This window comes from Nestor notabilis, unplaced genomic scaffold, assembly GCF_000696875.1.
Source record: "Nestor notabilis isolate BGI_N333 unplaced genomic scaffold, ASM69687v1 scaffold23928, whole genome shotgun sequence".
Lineage (NCBI taxonomy): Eukaryota > Metazoa > Chordata > Aves > Psittaciformes > Psittacidae > Nestor > Nestor notabilis.
In genome coordinates this window covers 44392-68798 of record NW_009941814.1, presented here as the reverse complement: position 1 = coordinate 68798, position 24407 = coordinate 44392, and the positions used below count along the sequence as shown (strand labels likewise).

The following is a 24407-nucleotide window of genomic DNA, read 5'->3' as shown; positions in this document are numbered from 1 at the left end:
AATTTGTGTTTTTTTGGAGTGTCACTGTGGTGTCAGGTCATCTCAATGGCTGTTTCTTTTTCTGCCTCCCATGCCTTGCTCAGTGCCCGGCGTGCGGGTGGGCGATCTCCCCAACTCCCTGGAGCTCATGACGGAGCGGCTGGGGGATGTGGAGCGCAAGAGGCGCCATGCCAGGAAGGATGACTACAACATCGAGGTCTTGCTGGCAGTGGATGACTCAGTTGTACGCTTCCATGGGAAGGAGCATGTCCAGAACTACGTCCTCACCCTCATGAACATAGTAAGGCTTGGCTCTGGGGGGCCGTGGCTCCTACCCCTCCCTTGGTTTACTGCTTTTCTCATGCTGAAAATCTGTTATCCTAGAAAAAAAGAGGGTTGGGGGGAAAAGTGCTGCAGGAAGGGCTGGCTGTGCATTCACACAGCCATCTCTGGCATGTAATAGTGGCAGCTGGAGTGGTGGAAAGCAGAGCTCTTTTATGTTCCTCTCCATCACGTTCCCCTGGACAGTGGCAAGGTCTGGTGTGGTGGTTGCCGTCACTGTCTGTCACCTAAGTCCAAGAGCATCATCTGTGTCTCCTGGCTAAGACCATCTCCTCATCTCTGAAATCTCAACAAATGCTAGGAAAGAGAGTGGTTGTTGATTTTTTTATTTTGTAATTATGATGTTTATTTTGAGTAATATTTGTTGACGGGGGAAAGATTTTTATAGATTTTCAGAAGTTTTTTCTTGGAAAACCTGGGCACCTTGAGGATTAGTCAGACATGTTTGAAAAGGAGCTTATACCAGCTTTACAGCAAGCCTGCTTCTGCACCTCTCCTCACCCAGTGGCACAGGGAAGCCAGTGCTTCACAGCTTTTCTTTCCTTTTTGAGATAAAAATGTACATATTTCCCAAGTCCTGAGAGATGTGGAAGGATCAATATTTATTCAGCTAGTCATCTTGCGGGAGGTTTGCTCCACCGGTACCTGAACGTCTGCAAATAGGGTCCATGTTCAAAGATCTCTCTTGTGTGCGTTCCCATTTTTGTTTTGTTTTCCATGCTTTATGCTTGCCTCTATTTATTTATTTTTATTTAAGTACTCTTTTGCATGGTGATGGAAAGTGTTTGAAGGGTACAACCAGCTGAGAACTAACCAAGCTATAAAGATGCTTTTGCTTTTTGGTTGCTTGCTTGGGTTTTCTTTGGACGTTATTTCTGCCATAGTAGGCAAGCTCAGAGCCATATTGCCAGTAACGATGGGGAGATTATCAACATAAGGGGTAAGCATCTGCAAGATTAGAGGCCAAGCGTAATGTGGACAATCCCAAATAGAGAAGATACTGGTTTTAAAAGCAAATGCCTTCATTACAACATTTTGTTCTCCAGTGCATTATCCCAATGCCTGTGGTCGGATGCTCTCAGCATCACTTCAATTAACTCTCTGAAAGTTTCTCCCATTTGCTTACTAAATCCTTCTGCAAGGGGGAAACCACAGGGTTGCCCGTTCTGACCCCAGGCTCTTCCCACGTTACAGGGGTCGGAGATGATGTCATTTTCTCTTTCCGATCTCAGGGCGGGGGGGGGAACGACAGACGGTTTGAGTGCCTGGGGATTGTCAGCTCTAATCAAAAGGTTGGTTTTCAGGCGCATTTCATGGTTTATACCCCACGGGCAGGACTTTTCAGGGAGTGAATGTACGGGATGCTGTGCTGGGAGAAGGGAGGACCACTGCTATTCAAGTAAAGGCGGCACTGCAGACTTTAATGAATTAAATAAAGGGGGGGGGAAGCAGCATCAATAAAAGGGGGGAAAAACAGGATAATGCATGCAACAAATACTTCCCCCAAGTATTATTTCCTTCTATATGTTCTTCCCCCACCCCCTTCCCCTTCTTTCTTTCTGTGTTTAGTGTGTTTTCTTTCCAGCTTTGCTGTGACCTCCGTCCGCCTCCTCTTGGCGCCGCCTCGTTTCCTTACTGGCTCAGATTGCCTTAAAATACCCGATTCAGCAGAAAAAAACCACCGCTTTCTGGCCTGGGTGGCAGAGGGAGAGAAAGAAGAGGGTGCCGGGGTTGGTGGGGAGGAGTGTGCTGGGACCACACAGCTGAACACTAATCCCATTAGTTGGAGGCAAGGGGAAGGAGGAGAGGCTTGGCCAGCCCTCTAACGAGGAAAGGACTAAGTGAGCTGATCTGGAGTACAACAGGGAGATGCTGTGTGGGAGCCAGCTGGGAAAGCTTCCAGGAGTTTCCTTATCAAGATATATCCGAAGGAAAGGGGGCAGCGAGCTTGGAAGTTGATAATAAATGTTACTGTCCTTTGCTGACATCCTGATTGGGTGCCAAGTGGGTTGTGGGACAAGTACCACTTCCTGGTGCTGTGCATGCTCAGCTTAAAATGGTGCTGCTGTTGGTAGGGTCCTGGGGCTCTCCCTGAGACACAAATCCTTTTATTAGGAACTTGGTGTCAGCTGAAGCTCAGTGATAAATAATTCATTGCAGAGAATTTTTTTTAATAATTCCCCCCCTTATTTTGTTGCCAGAAATATTGATACCAGGCTATTCATTAAACAGCACTGTGTCTATCCTGGGAAGCTGACATGAGGATGACTGCTCCTTTTGTGCACCTAAGAGCTTCCCTGCAGGCTGCCTTCCCTGTTAGCTCCCAGCCTGCATTCCCTTCTTGGCTTGGAGACTGCCAGAGGGTTTTGGGTCAGGTTGGGGTGAGTGGGAAACACATCCTTTGCCATCACTTACTGTGCACCCTGGAGAAGGCGCATCTGAGCGTATCTCATGACTCTGAGCTGAGCATCACTTTATCCACCCTAGCAAAACCTGGCCCCCTCCCTGACACTGGGCTTTTGGGATGAACATTTGGTGATGTGGCAGCTGGGGGAAGCTGTTCCCCTCTCCTGCTTGCTGCCCATGACAGAGATTGCAATGATACTGAAGCAAAGCCAGCATCCCCCAGCCACCGTGACTGCGATGTGTGAGTGCTGAAGAGTGCGAGAAGGGCTGGGAACCAGGAGGGGATCCAGCACCCTGTAAGAGGAAGAGGAGAGGAAGTATTTTATGTCCTACTTTGCTTTTCAGCCTCTTGTCATTCAGTGGAATCCTTGGTTCTCTCCTCTGGATTTCCCACTGCTCACCCCTCTCAAGGCTAGGGCTGGTACCTCTCAGAGGACACCAACCAAGCTATGGGCTATTTTAAGCCTTGCCCTGGTGTCGACTGGTTTGTTGGGGTTTGTGTAGGATACTGCTCATGATTTGGTTAAGGATGCAAAGGTACTTGGTGTTTTCCCATTGTTTCGGGTTTCTAGGGAAACCCTGTGAGTCAGAGCCCTCTCCATGCTGGAACTTGCCTGTCCCCTCTGGCACACTGGCTGAATTATTGTTCCCAAGGGCTGAGTGACAAAGAGTGCTAGTGAGACTGTGGAGCAGAGGGTTAGGGAAAAAAATAAATCAAACTTCTGTCTTTAGTTTTAACCTGGAATTATCTAAAAAGCCAAGCCACAGCGTGGACTGCTCGAGACACTGATTTGGTGCTGTTTCAGGAGGGAGGGCAGTCTAAAATAATGGGCAAATTACAATCCTTCTGGTGTATGGGGTTTTTTTGGTGGGTCATGAGCCATCTTGCTAACTAATAGTAACAAAAAATACCTCTGATATCTCTTACACATGCACACGCTATTTCCACCCTGTGTATAGGCTTATATGTTTGTTGCTATGTTTTTGGGACAACATAGCCTGTTGCATAGAGAGCTGTGATAAAATCTAGAGTCTTACTCTGCAGGGCAAACCTCCCCTTTCCTCCATTCCTTTGCATCGAAAATGTAGATGATGTGGGTCAGCCCTTACACAGGTATTCATGGGGTGCGCATCCCTATGGGGGATGCAAGTGTGTGTAGAAAGCCCGATAATGTGGTCAGGGGAGTTTGGCCTGTGTTCCTAGCCCCTTAGTACCAGAAATCAGGCTTGGGGTGAATCCGCCAGCATGAAAATTGAGGGAGGGAATAAAAGAAAGGAGCCTAAAGATGACTTGGCTGTTCTGAGTGAGCAATCTGGGGTTTTGAAATGTCAGCTATTCTGCTGGTTTGGCAAATTCTTCTCATGTCTCTCTCTTTGTTTTCTTTCCCTGAAGAACAGCGAGGTCTAGACATTTCCAGTGCGGTTTGCTGTCGAGGTCTTGTGTCTGGGGCTGCAGACTCAGGGCTGGCCAGAGGCTTGCAGGGATTTAGGTAGGCAGCCTTGCTCACTCCCTGAGCCAGCGGGGGGACTGGGGGAGGGTTCCATGCATTTGGTGAATTCACTGAGCATTTCAGAGAGGATGCAAAGGGTTTTCATGTTCATCTCATTCTTTGTAAAGCATTGTCATTGTCCACTTGGCATTTCAGGCTGGGGCTTTGGAGTTGCCTATGGGGGGTGCATGTGTGTGTGTGTGTGTGTCTGTCCCATGGGCTGGTTGTTCTTGCTGTTTTGTCCTTAATGCACGTTTAGCTTTAAGGGCTGTGCTTGTTTAGGTGAAAAAAAAAGAAATCCTCTTTTAAAAGAAATAGGAGAGCATTTTTTGCCAGGTGACACTATTAAACAGGCTGGGCATCTAACCATGTGGGCGAGAGGGGTAAGATCTTTATCCCATCTGTCTTCAGGAAAGCAGGTCCCTTTACTGGAGCCCTTTGCTGAGCAAGTATTTTCTGGGGGGATTTTCTCTGAAGACATTGACTCACTTAATGGCATCTGCAGAGGGCAAGGGGAGTGGTGCCAAGCCTGCAAACCACTCTCTGGGCCAATTTCCATCCCCTCTGCTGGCTTGAACCAGCTCCAGGGTGGGCTGATGGGGAGCAGGGTGGTGATGCTTGCTCCCCCTAGTTCCATCCCCACTTCTTCTTGCACTGGCATAGTGGCAATGCGGGCACTGCTGATGCTGCCCCCCCAGAAACTTGGGGACTTTGGGGTCACAGCCACCGCAGCAGCAAGCACCAAGCCCTCTAGATTTTTGGTTTTTTTCTTTCTCGATCAATTATTTATATCTGGGTATTAAGGGAAGTCTGTTGCATTGGGCAGTCTGGTTCCACATCTGCTTTCTGAATTAAATGTAAAGGTTGCTGCTGAGCTGGTATCTGTTAGGTGCAGATCCCAGCCTAAATTGCTGCCCTCACCTAGACAAAACAGGGGCTGGTGTTTAGGGTTAACCCTTTGGTTCAGAGGCTGGAGCAGTACCTACTCCCTTCTAGCTGGAGGAGAGTGGGTTTTAGTACTGCTTTAAAAGGAAGATTTAGGGGATTAAATCCCATCTTAGAATAATACAGCTTCTTGTGTCTTAGTCCCTTAATGAGCTGTTTCTAAGCTGCTCATGGTCCTGCACTGTCTGTAGCTGGTTCTCCAGCAAAGCTGGGGAAGAATGTGCTGTGCTGGGAGGGTGCTGATGAGTTTATTTATCAATGTCTGTGGGAAGTATTGCTGTTCCTGAACCACTGGCAGGAAAAGACATTGCTGAGAGGAGGTCTGCATGGTAGGGCTGCTGGCACAGAGCAAGGCTGTTGTCCCGACAGCACCTCTTCTCGTGCATCTTCTTCCCCTGGATGTGAACCTCCACTGCTTTCGCTGGCTGGGGCTGCCATGCAGGGCGTTGTTGTGGAGCATCCTTTCCTGCTGCTTGCGGGGTCTGCTGAGCATCCTGCCAAAATATCCTGCGCAGCCAGGAAGGGAGAGGTCTGTGCTGCTCTCTTGGATGCTCCAAGTCCCAGCAAGGTCAGGCAGTGGCTTGGCTGGGAGCTCCGCCTGGCAGAGGTCCATAAGGCAGGAATATAGTTCAACCCAATGGATTGAGGGGTCCTCAGGAGTGGGGAGCAAGCAGCAGAGTGCCAGTGGATGTTGCTGAGGTGCTGACTGAAGCAGAGGCTTAATGGTACCCCAGTTCTTGAGAAGTGCTGGTGGTGAAGGAAAATGCATAAGGATTTTGGAAGGTGAAGGAAATGGCCGTCTTTTCCTTCTTGTTCCCTGAACCACCCACCAGGTCTGGTTCAGGGCATAACATATTTTTCATTTCTCTCTCTCTTCCCCCATTTCTCACCCTTTTGTATTGCCTATCAGAGGACATTCATTAAGGCTGAAGTATTCTCTAAAGGGTCAGACTTCTGATGTGGAACTTTTCAGATTTACTAACATTTAATCATGGATGCCAAAGCCTCCTACATCCCAGCCCCAGGGCTGAGCGTGACCCCTTGGGATGCTGCAGCTCCTTGCTGGGATGGATGCTTCATAATTTGATGGGACTGTAGGTCTGAGGAGCGTTTGCAAGTGGGAGCCCAGCTGCAGCACTGCATGACCTTCCTGCTGTCGGCGCACATCCCAAAAAGGATTAGCATTGGAAGAAATCCATTGTATTCTCATTATTCTTACAAAATGCCTTTAAAAGGTACTGGTGCAGTGTGACGGAGCATCCCAACCACCATAAGCAGGGGTGAGTTGAGGATGGGTTGCACAGTGTTATCTTTCCAAGCTGATGAAGAAATTACCCCGCAGGGCTTGCACACTGTGCATCCAAAGGGATGAATTAATGGGGACGGGGTGGTGATTTATGTATTGATTTTTTTTTTTAATTTTGTTTTGTTTTAATCAGTTTTGCTGCATTCAAGTTGTGGTGGGCTCAGGACCTGCATTACCTCTCTGTAAAGCTTGGAGCTGCTCCATGGGAGTATTAGTTGTCAGGGAGAAATGTTAATGCTGGGTCTTTGCATTTAAAAATGGCCCAAGTGGGTATTTCAAACAGATGCACAGCTTATAAATCAGGGGGCTCATAAAGCACTCATGCAGTCTGGAGAAAGGCTGACTTGGATTTGGGCAGCAGTAAAGGGGTAGTTGTCACCCAACCCTCCACTTCAAACACAAGCTTAAAAAAAAAAAAAAAATAAGAATGGAGGAAAAAAATAAAAAAGCTCCATAAATCTGGCTTTCTAATATTCAGCTAGTCTGAAGAGCTGTGATAGAGCTCAGGCAAATTATTTCTCTCTTGGACAAAGCTGAAAAAGTGTATTTTAATTTAAATATTAATTCTAGTCAATATTAAAAATGGTTTTAATTTTACTTCCTTGACTTCTGCAGTGAACCCCCGTTTTTGTCAGTGTTCGTTTTGGAGACTTTTGGGGAATAAGAAAGTCCCGTTCTCTAAAAATTCTTTTTTTTTCCACTGGGCTGTATTTTCACATGTGCTTTGCAGGTGGGTGAAGGCTGGTGCAGGATCTCCTGCGCTTGCATAGGTTTATGGCTGCCAGTTCAGTGCCTCTCTGGCTGTCACTATGCTGAGCTTGCAGGGACCTTTCTCATCTGGAAGTCTCCATCCCTTGGTAGCACTTAGGAGTAGAATTGTTTATTCATCCTAGAAACTCATAAGGAAAAGGTTATAGCTCATTATTTCCTTTGAAAAGTCATTTTTAATAGCCGATGTTGATAGATATCTTATTGACTCACAAGCCCTCCCTGTTCTTTTCATTGTGTTGTCTTCTCCTGGGGTTTCCAAAGCAGTAGGTCAGATTTGACTCACTGGTATAACTGAGTAATGCCCTTGCTTTCCTACGATCACTTGCCTCTCCCCAAAAAGCCATTTTTCTTTCCACCAAACACAAGGATGCTGGAGTCCAAAGTGTTTCCTTCCATCTGAGGAATTCATACTCTGAATGGGGCAATGGCTCATTGCAAGATGCTTGGTGGTGGAGGCAGCCCCTGTGGGAAACACAGCCCTCCTCTGTTCTCTTGACGAGTGATGTCATCGACTGTCTGAGCCACCCATCCTGGGAAAATTTGGCTTATTGCAGCCTGGCTTTTTGTCTTTATGGGTTTTACATGGGGGAAAACAACAATAATAAAAAAAAGAAAAAGATGGGGAGATGAGATCTTTGCACCTGGTCTTGGAAAGCAGGGTAGGATGCTGAAGGTGGGAGTGTGAAGGACAGGAGCGGCTTGAGAGCTGGAATCATCTTAACTTCTCTGTTTCATTTCCCTTCCTTCTTCAGGTGGATGAAATTTATCATGACGAGTCCCTGGGTGTTCACATCAACATTGTGCTGGTCAGGATGATCATGGTGGGGTACCGCCAGGTAAATATAGTGCTTGGACATGATGAGAAGGAGACACTATTCAGGCTGACCCCTACTTTCTGGCTGCTTTCCTGGCTTAAGCCCTGCCCCATGAGGAAAGGAGGGTTGCTGAAATGCAGTGTAGGCGCAGCAGGCAGCTGCTGCTTCTCCCAAGGCTGGCAAGAGTGAAGTGACGCCATGGCTTAGAGTCTCATAACTGTAATATTTACCACTTAGGTAAGGCCTGGCTTGGAAGAATGTGGCTGTTCAGGTCAGCTGTCGAAACCCAAGTGACAACTGTGCTGAGCAGGGGTGAATTTGAGCCCTCATCTGGCTGGTTTCTGGAGCCTGAAGGTCTGGAGAGCCCCATAGCTGCCCAGCCCCAGGGCAAAGATTGGTCCCTGGGGAGAGGGCAGTTGACTGTGATCAGCCTTTATCTGCTTGCTCTGCGGTGTGGGAAGAACCACGAGAGGCTTCCTCAGAGGCAGTAGGTGATGGAAGGAAGGGATGATGTAGGAAGTAATGATGTAGGAAGGTGGCTTCCCAAGTTGGTAGGAGCTGGATATTAGTGAGGAGAAGCCAAGGCCAGGATTTCCTGTGTCCCAGCCTTGACTTGGCAGCCCTGGAAGGTTTTGCTGGCTGTCCTGCAGCTCTCAGGTGGCTTGGGTATGGACAGTAAAAACGTGGGAAGGTTTCTTGTGGTTTCTCAGGTTGCATTTATGTTTTTAAGGCTCGTTTGAGCACAGCAGCCAGAAGTTTTTCTTTAAAACAAATTGATTTGCTATACTTTTTGTGGCAAGCCCCTATCCTACATGAAGCATTTTAGCAAGTGACTCAACACAGTGATGTCTCTGTGTGTGGTCCACATATAAGACCCATGAGGTCTTGGAAAAAGCCCTGCTTGTTACAGAAATCTGCTTGGCTGGAAGAAACCCAGGGCATCCTAGAGACTCAGGAAAGGTTTTCAGCAGCAGGGACAAGGACAGAGGTTGGCTCATTTTTGGAGGCTTCTGGGGGACCACGAACCTGCATTTCCATGCAGGAAACTCAATAATCCTCGCAGCCATGGGAGTTCCTCCCAGTCGTGTTTGTGCTCTGGGCTGGAGGATGATATATGGAGGGGAAGGGATTCAGAGCTGTGGTGTTACAGCCAGTAACCAAAGAGAGGAGAACTGAAAGGCTCTGTTGAGGATGATTTATCCTCCGCTGGAGGCAGCTGCTTTGTCTGCTACATTGCTGCTTGGGTTCCAGGGATGATGTAGGAAGTAATGAGCAGATGGTTGAATCCAGGCGAGATCTCAGCTCACCACTACTTAAGTCTGCTGCTTCCTGAGCAAGTCCTCCTGCAGCTTTTTATCTCACACCTTGCGCTTGGTAGGATAAAACCTCCGTGGCTTCCAGTCAAGGGCCAGGGGAAGGGCAGTATTTCTTACCTTTCTTCCCACTGCTGTGGTTCAGTGGGTACCTGCCTGAGAGTGTTATTTATTTTATAGAACATAATTTATAGGGCATAATTTTGCAAGATACTAATACTGAACAACAACAACAAAAAAAAAAAGATGAAGGACAAGGTGATAGCTATGAAACAGTCCTGGACACTTCCACCTGCTTTCTACTAGAGTCTTGGTCTCTGTGGGTCAAAGTTTTACAGGGGAGCATTGCTCTGCTTATTGCTGAGCATCAACATCTTGTGAAGTCTTGATGAGGAGCTTGTGCAGGAGCTGGAAATCTAAATCCTCTTTGCTTCCCAGCTGTTATCTTCTTTTGTATACTGCTGCCCCAAGCACTCCTGTGACCGGAGAGGGTCATATACCCTCTTGTATGAGACCACATCCATTTGTGGGAGTGATTTCTTTGGCGTTTTTAAGTTTAAAAAAGTGCCAGATGCTTTGCAGATGCCAAGTGGGATTTCATTGCTTCTAATGATGGAGAAGCACTGCTTAGTAGTCTTTCCAACCCCAAACTCTTGTTGCAGGTTCCTTCTCCTCCACTAGCTTACCCATGTCTTTTTATTCTTTTCTTTAATTCTTCACCCAGTCAGTCAGCCTGATAGAGCGAGGGAACCCATCTCGGAGCTTGGAGCAGGTCTGCCGCTGGGCTCACTCACAGCAGCGCTCCGACCCAGAACATGCTGAGTACCACGACCACGCTGTATTTCTCACCAGGCAAGATTTTGGTCCCGCAGGTATGCAAGGTACTGTATTCATCTCGATCAGGTATGTGCAGTTTGCTGGGGGAAAGCCAGCAAGGGGAGAGGACTTCTTGCAAACACAATCTGATTCTTGGCCAGCAGGGTCCAGAAAAAGGTTATGAAAATTGGTATTTTTTTAATGTGAAGTAGAAGGACAGAATTAATCCAAAGCATCAACCTGAACAGATAGATAGAAAAATAATCTTTATTAATTCTGCCCTTATTGTGGATTCATGCACCAAACCTCCATTTGTCCCAAAGTGCCTTAAAAAGTTTAAAAATAACATTAAAAAGATAGAAAGCCATGGGGAACTTCACAGGGCCAGTCAGTCCCTTCTGTCCTCTAGAGGACCTTCACAGTCTGGTTTTACATGGGTCGGTTTATTGGCCCTCTTGGGACTTAGGCCTGGGAGCATTGAATAAAGCCTGGCCCTAATAAGATGTCTTACTGCAGTCTGTAGGGGCAATGGCAATAGTTCTCTTGCCCTTCTGGTGCAGGGGCTGTGCTGGCATGGTCTGAGAAGTTAAGAGACCTAGGCAAAAAACAAAAAAAACTTTCAGGAAAAACTTCTGGTGTTTCACAGCTCCATTAAAAATGCAGAAAAGCCATGCTGGTGGAAAGATGAATTTCTCATCAGGAGGTTCCATTTCATGCCACGAACATGCTGGTAACGTCACACTGATTTATAGTGCAAGTCCTTCCGGTGCGTGTGGAAGGAAGGAGAGATAGAGAAGGAGTCTTGTCCTCAACTTGATTACCTCCCTGAAAAGGGTGTCCCCACAGCAGGGGATGAACCACAGGAGATATCTAGCTGGAAGCCCTCTTGAACATGCTGTTGGTCTTCAAAGAGCAGAGCTTGGGTTTTGCCAACAACCTCCCTGGTGAGCCGTTGACCTGCCTTGGGCTCCTTGTCTGGTGAAATACCAGGTTTTGTTTCATTTTTCTAGACCTTTCCTGGCAAAGTGACTGTGTCCAAAGGCATTGGTGAGAGGACCTTTTTTGGCATGTTGGCAAAAGGAGGAGGCTCACTGAACTCCCCCTTGGTGGGAAGGAGTCATGAGATCAATGGAGTAGCCCTGCTGTAGGTGTGCTTGTTCCAGCTCCTTCCTGTATTCCCTGTGGATCTGGCTCCCTGCTTTTCACACATCTCTGGGATGGAGGTTTGCTTTCTGTAGAAGTCCCCATGGCTGCTGTGTCCTTTCCTGGCCGTGTTGCATGGCATAAGACGCAGGAGCTTCTCACCCACTGGGAACTGCCCTCTCACTGGGCTGTTAGAATAGTAACACTTTGCTCACTGTTGCTTCTTTTCCTCAAAACAAAGTCCTTGTATATCCCTTTTGCCCCTTTTCAGTTCAGGGCTACATGCAATGAAGGACCAGACTGTGGCACCTCCAATACTTGCTCATGGCAGATGTTTCCTGATGGTATCTTATGTGGCTTGCTGAGGTGGTGACAAATGCCTGCTGGCTTCTTTAGCCAGTGCTGTATGTGTATGTGCTGGTTGGGAAGCATCAGGCATGCTCATACATGTCCTGAAGCTGAGCTGAAGGCAGAGGTGGTCCCGCTCCAAAGACCCTGCAGCCCAAATCAACAAGCCAGGAGAAAGAAAGCCAATGAATATGAAGTCCCAGGGACCTAGGAATGGAGTCTAAATGTTAAGCCTGTGCTTAGCTTGATGCCTCATCACTCCTTACACTTCTGCGCCCAATAACTAACGGAGACAGGGCTGAATCTGACTCATTAACCTGCGGTGTCCTCTTAGCCCGGGCTATTTCCATGCCAGCAAGCCAACCATGCTCATCATCACATCCCCACCACACATTGCTTGTACCTATTTCTGTGTCATGTCATGTCCCCTTGGCTAGTAAACCAGACCAGCATCTGGTCTAGCTCAGCACTGGATGCAAGCCCTTGCAAAGTGTTGCAGTCTTGTGGTGTAGCTCTTTGTTCCAGGTCCAAGCTGAGTCCTTAGGAGGTTTACAAAAACTTCTTGGTGCTGGCAAGAGCCCTGCTAATGGCATCTCTTGATGGGGATAGGAGCAATCACAGTCAATGTGGAGAAATTCTGAGAAGCTGATGCTGTTGTTGCTTTGGGAATCAAGGGAAGCTGAAAAGTGTGAAGGGGAAGCTCTGGGAGGGACAGCTGAGCTGTGCTGCCCTCGCATGTGGGTTGCAGATAAACCCCTGCCCTCAAAAGAGAAATGCCTCTTGGCGGTGGCAGATAGGCTGTAAATTTCTGGCCCAGGCTGAAGGATGCTTTTGCTTAGATTTAATTTGTTTCCCTGTAATCACCTACGGCTGGCCTTTGAGCAGAATGGGGGTCCATGTAGAAGGTCAGAGAGTCTGAAAGCAGGTAGGAAATGTCCACAAAGAAGAAGAAAGTGCATTTGGAGGAAGCAAGAGACTGACTGGTGTCTTGCCTGTATGGTGAGGACATATGCTTCTCCTATGTGTGTGTGCTAAGTGTTTGCAGGCTGATCTAGTCTTTACCAATTGAGTATTTTCCAGGTAGTTACTTCTTGCCATCGTTATCCTGTGGAAAAGCCTTTATGCTCCTTCCAGTTCTCACTCAAGTCTTAGTTATGAGAAGGTAGTATCTGCCTTCCTGAGCATCCACGTTTTCATATTCCTTTGTCCCATCTCGCATCCAGACATTCAGAGCCTTTTTGGTTGGGAATTTGTCCTCTTTTCATCCTAGACAAACTACATGTGCTCTCCCCTTATACAGAAAACTTTCCACATCTTAACTCTTTCTTATGGAAAGTTTCATGGGGGAATCTTTTAAAATGTTCTATCCAGAATTTGAGTCGTTACTGTATGGTTAAACCCAATTATCTGATTCTCTCTCTCAAGGTCTTAGTTTGGCCTGTTACCTTTTGCTTTCCTTTTGACTGCCTTATCCACTGAGCATGTAATTTCTTCACTTTCTTTCTTAAGATGTTTCAGTTTATTTGTTCATTGAAGTAAGTCTCAATGTCCACTTGAATGTGGGGAGGAAGATGGAAAACAAATGCTTCCCTCATTAAATAAAACCCCAAGTGTATTTATTGAAGCAGGCTTCTTTGAGGAGATCCTTGCCATTGCGGGTGTTTCCCTTAGGTTACATGGTATTTTGCAGGCACAAGTGAATTTGGTCTGCACATGATGAGAATTGGGTGTTTATTCAATCTTGGACTTTTTGCTCAGTAGCTTGGGTTCACCCAACTTCCTCACTTGGAGCACAGGCAAAAATGCATTCATTGCTTCCCACAAAATACTGTGTGAATGAGCCCTTCAAAAGCTTGTATCTGAGCTTGTTTTGAAAAATTAAATTATTATGATGAGAGAAGTTTCCTTTAGAACTTCCAGAGCAGATGGTCACCCTGGAAGATCTCTGCTCAGCTGATAAATAGAAATATTAAGGGAAACACTTGCCCCAAACTGCCTTGGTTTTGCTTTATGCCTGGGGTGATGGTAACTTCTGGGTGTCCAGTAGTGCAGCAGCAACCCATCTCTTGTCCCATCAGGCATCTGATCCACTCAGTGCACCCGCAAAGTCAACTACTGTTGACTTCAGGGCAGAGCTGTTGGAAGCCTTTTATTGTTTCCTTTAATCTATTGTCCTTGGCCAGCTGTGGTGCTGGGACCCACCCACTTGTTCAGCTTGGGAATTAAGCTGAGAGCAATCCCATCCTTTCCTCTTCACCCTCTTCCAGGGCAATTAGTCATAAACCACTGGCTTGGTGTGGCCCACAAGGATGGTGGCACGTGTGCTCCATGGACCCCATGTTTTGGCCAGGGTGTGCGCAGGTGTAGGGGTGTGCATCCACCCCAAGCTCATCAGGACCCCTCTACTAATGCAGCTCTGCGTCCCTGTTGGCTCAGTGAGCTTTCGCCTTTGAGCATCCCTATCCCCAGGGCAGAGTTCTCCAGCATGGTCCTGTTCTGCTTTTGCTACTTGGACCTGTAAGTCCTTCCTTCACTAACTTCATATCGCTTGATGCCAAAAAGGGTCAGTCTTAAAAAAAAAAAATAAAAGAAAAATTGGAAAGTAAATTCTAGAAGGTGCCAAGTTATTAATTGAATTGGACAGAAATAATATGGGAAGCAAAATAATCCAAAATTGAGATGATGCATTGCTGAATGGTGGGGGGAAGGCTTCTCTGCCCGCAGCTGCCCCACTGCACTGCACTTGATCGAGGGCTGGGGAGGTGCATGGTCCTCTCCAGCTGTATTTAGTGGGGGGGTGCCCCCTAGCCTGTGTGGGTGCATGCCTTGTGTGGGTGCATGTGTGGGTACATCGCAGGGGTCCCCACAGCCTGCGGTGAGCGAGGCTGTATTTTTGGTGGGGCTCTGGGGGACATCTTGTGCCTTTCATTCTCTTTCTTCCTTTCTTCTTTATGTCTTTCTAGTAAAGGTGAATGCGGGGAATGCTATTTCTGGGCTGGGAGGTGGTGGTCACCAACACCAATAAAGCACCCATGGGTCCCCTTGCTGACCCAGGTATATTGGCATGAAGGGAGAGAGGTATCGGTGAGCCTCAGCATAACCCCAGCCTGCTTTTGTCACTGGCAGCCTGGATGGTCATATTGATGAGGAAGTCCTTGGGCTGCTGTCGAAGTGACCGGCTTCTCAGCACCTTCCTCTTTATTTTCTCCTCCTGTTGCAGTGAAGCCAGGCTGCAGGGTTTGGTTTTGGTGTGTTTTTTAAATGTTTTATTTTTTCACCCCCCTCTCAAAGGTTTTCTCTCTTCTCTCTTCCTCCGTCCTTCCCTTCTCTCTTGCCCCAGGCTATGCACCGGTGACAGGGATGTGCCACCCACTGCGCAGCTGCACCCTCAACCATGAAGATGGCTTCTCCTAGGCATTCGTCGTTGCCCATGAAACTGGGCATGTGTAAGTCATGGAGGAGAGGAGACTGTCCCCTTCCTTGGTGGGAAAAGGCATGGTGGTACCCCTTACTTTGCAAAAGGGACTTTCTGCTGGTGCAGACGTATGTACCACTGTGGCCCCTAATGGGCTGGTGTAAATTGCCCTGGAACCTGACTTTACGCTGGCTTTTCCCACCAGGTTAGGCATGGAGCATGACGGCCAGGGCAATCGCTGCGCTGATGAGACCAGCATGGGGAGCATCATGGCACCACTGGTTCAGGCTGCCTTCCATCGCTACCACTGGTCCCGCTGCAGCAAGCAGGAACTCAACCGCTACATTCAGTAAGTCAGTTTTAACCTGGAGGGACTATTCTCCCTTCAGATGGTGGCACTGCCTGCATTTTCTACCCAGCAGCTCCTGCATGAAGCAAGCAGTGGACAGATCCCCATTGGGACTGCTTGTTTTGGCTAGAATAGTAAAAATGGGTCTTCATGAAGTTATTTTCCTTTTTTCTTCTACTAACAGCTTTGGTTCCTTCCTCGAGTCTAAATTCATTTTGGGCTGTGGGGGCTGGAGGAAATAGGAGCCTGATGAAAGCTGGAATTGTCAACAGAGCCGTAGTTTGAAGGTCTGTGCTGGTGAAGCCCAGATCCAGATCTCAGATATTTTTGCCATTTGGTTTGGGCAGCCTGTGTGGTTTCCACTTTAGGCTTTAAAACGTTCTGTGCTGCATAATAAGAAGCTGTAGAAATGGGCCAGGAGGTTTCTATGTCGGGGCTAAAAAGAGTATCAGGAAAGCAGGTGGCAGTGGAAGTACCCATTAGTGCCAAGGTGCTCTTTTCCCTAGGGAGCTGCAGGCAGCAGAGGAGTGCTTGTCTTTAGGGGACTCTGCACAGTTGGTCTTTGCTGGACACATGTTTTGCAGTGGTGGATAGTTAGCATCAGCGCCAAGATAATTCAGATTTTCCAATATCTGAATTGGAGAGAGAGCTGGAGGTGAGGGAGGGTGGGGTGTGAAGAAGGGAAACCCTCCATGTCTGACTGTTTTGCCTCTGCCCTGCATCTCTGCAGCTCTTACGACTGCCTCCTGGATGACCCCTTTGAGCACCAGTGGCCCACATTACCCGAGCTGCCAGGCATTAACTACTCCATGGACGAGCAGTGCCGCTTTGACTTTGGAGTGGGCTACAAAACATGCACTGCGGTGAGTAGGGGTTGCACGGCTGCATCGCCACCCCCCAGGACCCCTAGCCAGGCGCTGCGGGGCAAGGAGGGGTGCTGTGAGCCTGCTGGGACATGCCGCTGCCGTCCCAGCCCAGCTCCTCTGTGCTCCCCAGTTCCGCACCTTTGACCCCTGCAAGCAGCTGTGGTGCAGCCACCCAGATAACCCCTACTTCTGCAAGACCAAGAAGGGACCACCCTTGGATGGGACCGAGTGCTCTCCAGGCAAGGTAGGGGCTGGTCCGTCATGTCCCCTCCTTGGAAGGGGACAGCGACACCCTTGAGGGCAGCAGACAGCGGGTGCCTGGTTCTTAGCTGGTGTTTCTCATTTTCCCCAGTTTGTGCTCAGATGAGGACTTTGTTTTTCTTCTGATCTGCCTGCTCTGCAGAGAAGCAGGACTGTTTTGTCACCTGGCAAAAGAGTGGTGGTATCATTGCACATACAATGTCATGATGGCATCAGCTTTTACTTTAGGCTCTCTTAGCATGCCTGTTAGTGCAGTATGAAAGTGTGGATAGCTGGAAAAGCTGCTGGCTCATGTAAGTTTTGGGTGGTTCTTTGCCAGAGAATGGCTGGGGGTAGAGTATCCAATGCTTTTTGATGAGTTTCTGTATAAATCCCAGCAATCTTGCTGAGAATGCAGCCTTCTCTAGTGCTTCAAAGATGCTTTGCCAAAAGCTTCCAAAATGAGGCTTTTTGAAATGTGTACAGATGTTTTACACATCGTGCTGGCACATGGCTCCAGGGGACTGCAGCATTTAGACTGCTAGGTCCATGGGCTGGTCAGTGTTTTGCCTCTTCTGGCACCTTCTCTGTCTGTGTTGCAGTGGCCACTGAAGGCACCGTTAGCTTTTCCCCAGGGCTGGAGTTAAACCCAAGGTCTGGGTGCCCATGGGGTGACACTGCAGCTTCATGCCAGGCATAGCGTACATGCCTGGGGAGAAGTGTGGAGCTCTTTATTTTGTTTACCGAAAACAAAACAGTTTGCTGCTGTGCTCTGTGCAAAAGTTTGGATTCATCCCCCTGTGCCAGCAGGGAGACATCCCCCAGGCTGATCCAGTCCCGGACCTAGGTGTAATTCACTGCCAGTCCAAGGATCAGCATAGGGAGAAAGAGGCAGTGTGTTTGCAGACAGAAAACCAGCCCAAGAGCTCAAAAATACAGTGTAACAGAAAGAAATCCAAAGGGATTTGTTTTGCAGAGGGATCTTTGCCAGTCTTGTGCCTTTAGCAGCCTTTTGCATGGGTCTGACCTCCGTCTGTGCAGCTGTGTGGCTCGCATGTCATATCTGGAGCAAATCAAATCTCCTCCATTGCCCACTTTTCCAGCTATAGTTTAAAAAACCAAAACACTTGCAAACTAGTAAACCTCAGAGAAAACCACGACAGTATGACCCAGCTGCCAGCTTCCCAGCTGATATAAACCGCCACTGTGCAGGCTTTTCTATATCAGATTCAAGTACAGATGTGTTGGGAACCTGCCCTGCTTATTCCTGTTCTTCTGCTGCATTTTCTGCTGTGAGTCCTGGCTGTAGAGCTGTGCTGGGCTCTTGGAGCAAAGCCACCTGTCTTTCTCTTCCCTTCTAGTGGTGCTTCAAAGGTCACTGCATCTGGAAGACGTCGGAGCAGCCTTACAGCCAGGACGGCAGCTGGAGCTCCTGGTCCAAGTTTGGCTCGTGCTCCAGGACCTGTGGTGGAGGCGTGCGCACTCGCAGCCGGAGCTGTGACAACCCACCGTACGTTTGGTCTCTGCCTCCCTGTCTTTTAGTGGGGGTAAAACACAGCGGCTGAGAGCCAGAGGTTCCTCGCTCTTCCTCTTCTGTGCTCGCTGGGTGGGGATGGGACGTCTGCTCCTGCATGACCTGTGCCATGCATTTGGGCACTGAGCTGTGTTGTGTTTGAACAGCATCCCCCCTCAACCCTAACACTCTTTTAACATACCTGCTTTACTTTTCAGCCCGGCATATGGCGGGCGTCACTGTCCAGGATCCACCTACGAGTACCAAGTGTGCAATGCTGAAGAGTGCCCGGGGCCCTACCAGGATTTCCGTGCACAGCAGTGCTCCAAGCGCAATTCCTACTACACCCACCAGAACAGCAAGCACTCCTGGCTTCCCTATGAGCATCATGACGGTGAGTGGCAGCAGGTCCTAGCAAAGGAGCAGTAGCCATATTGCCTTCTCCCCTGGAGTAGGCTGCGCTGGTGGCCATCACCATGGAATGGAGACTGCCAGCTGCACAGATGTTGGGTTGTGGAAAGCTCCCGAGGTGGACGCTAGAGTGCAGTAAACCAGCATCAAGCAGCCAGGTCTTTAAAATCGATCTCTTATGCTTGCCCTCAGGTGTCCCACAGGGAAACCCAGACGTTACTCTGGTTCCTGTGTCTCAAAGTGCTGGGCTGAGAAGATGAGCCCATGTTCAAATCTTTCCGTGCTTCTCCTGCACTAGGAAAATGAGAACCCCTTGTAATGGTAGCTAGAGATAACTCTGTTTGTGCTAATTTAAAAGTTTTATTGCCACTTTCTGTGTGCTTTGGCAGGCAGAGGACTTGTTTTCCTTGGAGATGGTGGGGTGATGGCCCTGCCTGCTTGCTCCCGGAGCCACAGTGGGGGAATGTGCTGCTCCAGGCTGGGATGGGAGCCTGGCTTGGTATTCCTCATGCACACAGCCAAGTGTCTTGCATTATCGTTTTTCATAGTGTATCCTGTCCAGCCACCTTCTTTTAATTTTCTGAGTCTGCTGTGCAAAAGTGCAGGCTCTTGAGCAGGAAAAAGATGCAGCAAAGTAAGGCTTATGAATAGGCTGTGCTTTGAAAATCTGGCTGTGCTCAGGTTTACAAGCTGAGATGGGTTTCTCTCTTCAGTCAACCTAATGTATTTCCACAAACCTTTTTTTTTTTTCCCTTTACTTTTTATTTTGCCTCAGATGCTCAGAAGTGTGAGCTGATCTGCCAGTCTGAGGGAACGGGGGATGTGGTGTTCATGAATCAGGTTGTTCATGACGGTACCCGGTGCAGCTACCGAGACCCATACAGCATCTGCGTCCGCGGCGAGTGCGTGGTGAGGAGCTGACAGCTGCTGCATCACTGTCCTTGTCCTTTGCCTGTCCAGGAGGAAGCTTCTGCATCCCTTTGACCCGTTCACTGTCCCATGGGGATGCATGTTTTAGCCTGGGGACTGACCCTAAGAGCAGCAAAGGGCTATGGGGATGGTGGAACATGGGGTGGGCTGCAAGACATGTAACTCTGTGCTTGTCTTCACCATGGGTGACAGCATGTTGGTTGTGACAAGGAGGTCGGCTCCCTGAAGCAGGACGACAAGTGTGGGGTCTGTGGAGGGGACAATTCCCACTGCCGGACAGTGAAGGGCACGCTGGCCAAGACCCCCAAGCAGCCGGGTGAGCAGGCTGAATTGATTTGGGAGTGGATTCAGTCAGGGTCAGCTGGATTCACATGTGGGTGTGAGCGGATGTGTGTCTGGTTGGAGAAAACCTGCCCTTTCTCTTCCCTCCATCCTTCCTGCCTGTCTTTCAGCAAGTGTCTTGAAGATGTTTGAGATTCCAGCTGGAGCAAGGCACCTTCAGATAGAAGAGATGGAGCCGACATCCCATAGCATTGGTGAGTATGCTGTAGTTCACCTCTCCCTTCACCCACTACCTTTTTCTTGGCCCTATTCTAACAGCTCCCACCCAAAGAGTCTTATTTTGGTCATTCCAGTCATTCAAAGGCAGTGATCAGAGGAAATTATGTTGAAATACCTCCTTTCTCCTCCAGCTGTTAAGAATCAAGCCACAGGTAACTTCGTCCTTAATGCCAAGGGCAAAGAAGCCAAAAGCCATGTGTTCATTGAGATGGGATTGGAATGGGAATACACTGTTGAACATGGCAAGGAGAGCCTGAAAACCAGTGGTCCTCTGCATGACGCCATCAGTGTTTTGGTAAGTCTGGCTGACACATGCTCTGGGGGTATGCGGATGGCCATTACCCTGTAGTCCAGAGAGGGAATGTGGTCTGAGATGGGATGATGGAAGGACTTCAGTAAAGAAAGGATGTAGGGCATGTCATTAAAACCGGATGAATGAGCTAGCCAAAAGCAAGAGGCAATGAGGTGTGTGCAGGACACATTGCTTGGGAGCTTGCCTTTGTGGCTAACCGTATTGTGCTCTGTGCAGCGATTGCTTATGACTCCACATCTCATTTTAGTTATACTGGTATTTTGGGTAGTTAGGGATTGGGTTCCCTGGGTACATGCAGAAGGATAGGTCTGCACTCCTGTCCATTCCCTTGGTCGAAGCTGGCTTTGGGCATAGGCTGTGGTTTTGCAAGTCAGAGGAGAGGCCAGGGGCACATGACCCAAGGCTAGAGAGCTGGGCAGTTTGGGCAGTGTTTTACTCCACACCAGAAAGGTGTGCTCCCAAAGGGTAGATTCTACGTTCAGAGTCCACCTAATCATGTTTGAGGTAATAATGGGGTTTGTTTCTCCTACATCTGTGTGTACTGAACCATTATTCACTTTTTTCTTTAATGACCTCCTCTTCCCTTCCCTCTCCCATGACATCACTCCTCCTTCTCCTTCCCTCTCTTCAATTGTCCTCTCTCTGCCTGCAGGTCATCCCTCAGGAGGAGGAGGCGAGGAGCAGCCTGATGTACCGGTACATCATCCATGAGGACCTGCTGCCTATGATTGGAAACAACAACGTGCTCCTGGAGGAGATGGATTCCTATGAGTGGGCCCTCAAGAGCTGGTCTCAGTGCTCCAAGGCATGCGGAGGAGGTAGCTTTCCCTTCATAGCAGCCTACAGTGCGTGCTTGGGATGGTGCTTGGGTGTGTTAGGCGGTGCATGAGCCCCTTGGGACATCTCTGGTTTGGAAACATGCAGATGCTGTTTTAAAGTGTTTCTCCACAAGATCACACATTGCAAAGCCTTAGACCTAGACCTGCTACTGCTTGGAGGCCTGGCTTTCTTCTCCACACCCATACCCATGTTCTTTGCACCTCTTGCAGTGCAGTTTAGGTGAGCATTTTATCATAGAATCATAGGACGGTTAAGGTTGGAAAGGATCTTAAGATCATCAATGTCTTATGAAATGTCTTTTCAGATGTGTTATGAAAACAGGCATATGTGGTCATGTTTGCGTACCTGTGTCGGTCTATCCATGTACCTGCTATGATTTTTTAATTCCTTGGCTGTTTTTAAGTGGATTTGGGCCACGGAATAGTGATCTCACAGGTGACTGCTCCTAAAGCCTGGGTGGAGTGCTGCTTGGGTCCCACCTGAGTGGTGACATCTGAGAGCACATGTCCTTCAGGGATGCAGGAGAGGAACTGGGTGGGGAGCTGATGGGACCCGTGCACCCTTTGCCTCACCACCCATGCTGTGACCTGCCAGGCATCCAGTACACCAAGTACGGCTGCCGGCGGAAAAGTGACAACCGGATGGTGCATAGAAACTTCTGTGACAACGGCAAGAAGCCGAAGCCGATCCGGCGGCGCTGTAACCTCCAGGAGTGCTCCCAGCCAGCGTAAGTACGCCCTGGCTGGCCTGAGGTGCTTTCATCTCCCCTATGGGGGTATTATGGGCTGCGTTGGGAGTGTACCAGCTACTTCCTAGTGTGGGTGTCTCCTCTAACACCTTTGTTGTATCCGTCTTCTCCCTGCTGGCAGCTGGGTGGCTGAGGAGTGGGGCGCTTGCAGCAGGTCCTGTGGCAAGCTGGGGGTGCAGGCAAGGGTGGTGCAGTGTGTGCAGCGCCTGCAGGATGGCACCAACCGTACCCTGCACACCAAGTACTGCCCTGGGGAGCGGCCGGAGACGCGTCGGCCCTGCAGCCGCCTGCCCTGCCCTGCACAGTGGAGGACGGGCGCCTGGTCGGAGGTGAGCTGAGAGGGGTGGGGAAGTCCCCTGGTGCACAGCAGGGTCAGGAGAAGGGGTACAGGAGCTGGGTGTGAAGGCCAGAGCAGGCTGCTCTTGTAGGGATGGTGATAAAGGTACAATTGATGTTTTCACTGAGGTTTGTGGGGAAACGCAGAATTAGACAAGGGATAACATCGCTGTGCACCCTGGTAGAGTGCAGTGGTGGGGTTGCTACAAAGGGAGAGGGAAAGCCTTTATTAGAAAGCAACATCCACCTGAGGAGTTGTATCTGCAAATACGTGCAAATATGTCTCAGGTGGCTGTTGGGGCATGCTGGTTCCCTCACCCCATTGCTGTCTGTCTGTCTGTCTGCCTGTGTGCCTGGGCACAGTGCTCGGCGAGCTGCGGGGAAGGCGTGCAGCAGCGGCAAGTGGTGTGCAAAGGCAACGAGAGCGGCGGGCGCTGCGATGGGGACAAGCCGGAGGCCGTCCAGGGCTGCCATGTGGCCGTCTGCCCGGGTGAGAGGATGAACAGGAGGAGATGGTGCTTGTGTTGGGCATGTACTGGCAGGAACCAACCTTCATGCATGCCTCCAGCCCATCTCAGCTTCAGGGGGATGCCAGCAAAGAAGGTTGGGTTGAACATCCCTAGTGCTGCTGGCAGAGAAATGGTTAAAGGCCAGCCTAAATATTGCGCATTTCTGTTCTCGGCTGGGATATTTGCTGTAGATAGTGTTGGGGTTTATGGCAGTTTGAGGATGTGATGAACTGAAGGATACAATAGAGATGGGCACGCTGGAGTTCATCTTGGGATTTTTTGGATGCCTTAAGTGCTGAGCCAACTGGCTGCTCCCCAGGGGATCTCATTTTTAAGGATATCCCTTAAAACAAAAAAATCCCCACCAAAATACCATACTAAGCTATTTCAAGTGCCCCCAGCCTCCTGGGGCAACTGGACATCATAGTGCTTTCTCCACAGAGAAGCTCTCCGGCGTCACCACCAGCACTGACACCAGTGACCATGGCACGTCCAAAGGGCAGCGAGTGCCCCACGATGGGGACGAAAACCCTGTTAGCAAGATCTCCTCCAGTAAGTGTCTCTTCTCACGTGAGGGTGATGCTCCCAAGGGCTTCTACTGCTCTCCCTGGAAACACAGGCGGGTTGGAGAGAAGACACACATCCAGCAGTGGTTCTGGGGAGTTTTGCCCTCTGCTGCTGCATTCGTGATGCCTCTGCTTGCGCTTTGCTCGGTTGCCACCTTGTGGAGTCTGGGATATTACAGTTTCCATTGCCTTTGGCTGGGCACCGTGTTGCGCTTCCCTTTGCCTCCTGCATTTTATGCCCTTTCCTTTTTACCTTGAACTTTTTTTCAGCCTGCATCAATAGAGAGATGGCTTCTGTCTTTTGGAGCATTTCATAGCTGGGGTGAGATGCATCACTATCTGGTTTAAGATGCTGGTTTGGAGCATCCCTTACTCTCTGTTCTTTTCTCCCATGCACAGAAACCTTGACCACTTTGTTTTCCAACTCCCTCGTCCCCCCTTCCTATGCAAGCATTGCCAGCATTGTTGCCCTGGGGCAGAAAGCAATAGTAGGTTTGACAGGAGGCTGCAAAGGGGGCACCTCGTTGCCTTTGGGACCATCGGAACGATGTGATAGCATGTAGGATAACGAGTGATAGGACAAGAGGTAACAGCCTCAAGCTGTACTAGGGGAGGTTTAGATTGGATATTAGGAATAATTTCTTCACAGAAAGGGTAATCAGGCATTGGAACAGGCTGCCCAGGGAAGTGGTGGAGTCACCATCCCTGAAAGTGTTCAAAATTCATGTAGATGAGGCCTTCAGTGACATGGTTTAATGGTGGTCTTGGCAGTCCTGGGGTAACGGTTGGACTTGATGATCTTAAAGGTGTTTTCCAACCTAGCTGATTCTATTCTATGATTAGAAAGGTGCAGGGGTGGGAGCAATGCCATCATCTTTCATGCTGTCTGACACTGCTCTGTCCTTCTCCAGGGGAACCCTGCCTTGGGGACAAGTCCATCTTCTGCCAGATGGAGGTCCTGGCTCGCTACTGCTCCATCCCTGGCTACAACAAGCTCTGCTGTGAATCCTGTGGCAAGAAAGCATCTTCCACCACCAGCCCCAGGGCTCCCCCAGGAACTGCTGCTCCCAGTCCTGCTCCACTGCTCTCCCCCTACCCCACTGCCTCTGCCCAGAGGGGACCTGGCGGGGGCCCCA

The 24407-nt window shown here is 49.2% G+C and overlaps 1 protein-coding gene across 1 annotated transcript in view; it reads left to right on the top strand.

Moving 5' to 3' along the window:
- Positions 1–24407, top strand: part of ADAMTS14 (ADAM metallopeptidase with thrombospondin type 1 motif, 14) — a gene marked incomplete at its 5' end in the record, with an annotated part of 36409 nt that overhangs the window by 8213 nt on the left and 3789 nt on the right. Inside the window, 19 exon segments of the mRNA XM_010021085.1 lie at positions 65–280; positions 7992–8075; positions 10092–10239; positions 15015–15120; positions 15295–15438; positions 16169–16301; positions 16435–16548; positions 17906–18054; positions 18276–18451; positions 19244–19377; positions 19591–19714; positions 19851–19934; positions 20091–20254; positions 20925–21090; positions 21707–21839; positions 21982–22189; positions 22560–22686; positions 23147–23257; positions 24183–24341. Of these exon segments, the coding sequence (XP_010019387.1) occupies positions 65–280; positions 7992–8075; positions 10092–10239; positions 15015–15120; positions 15295–15438; positions 16169–16301; positions 16435–16548; positions 17906–18054; positions 18276–18451; positions 19244–19377; positions 19591–19714; positions 19851–19934; positions 20091–20254; positions 20925–21090; positions 21707–21839; positions 21982–22189; positions 22560–22686; positions 23147–23257; positions 24183–24341 (2680 nt within the window).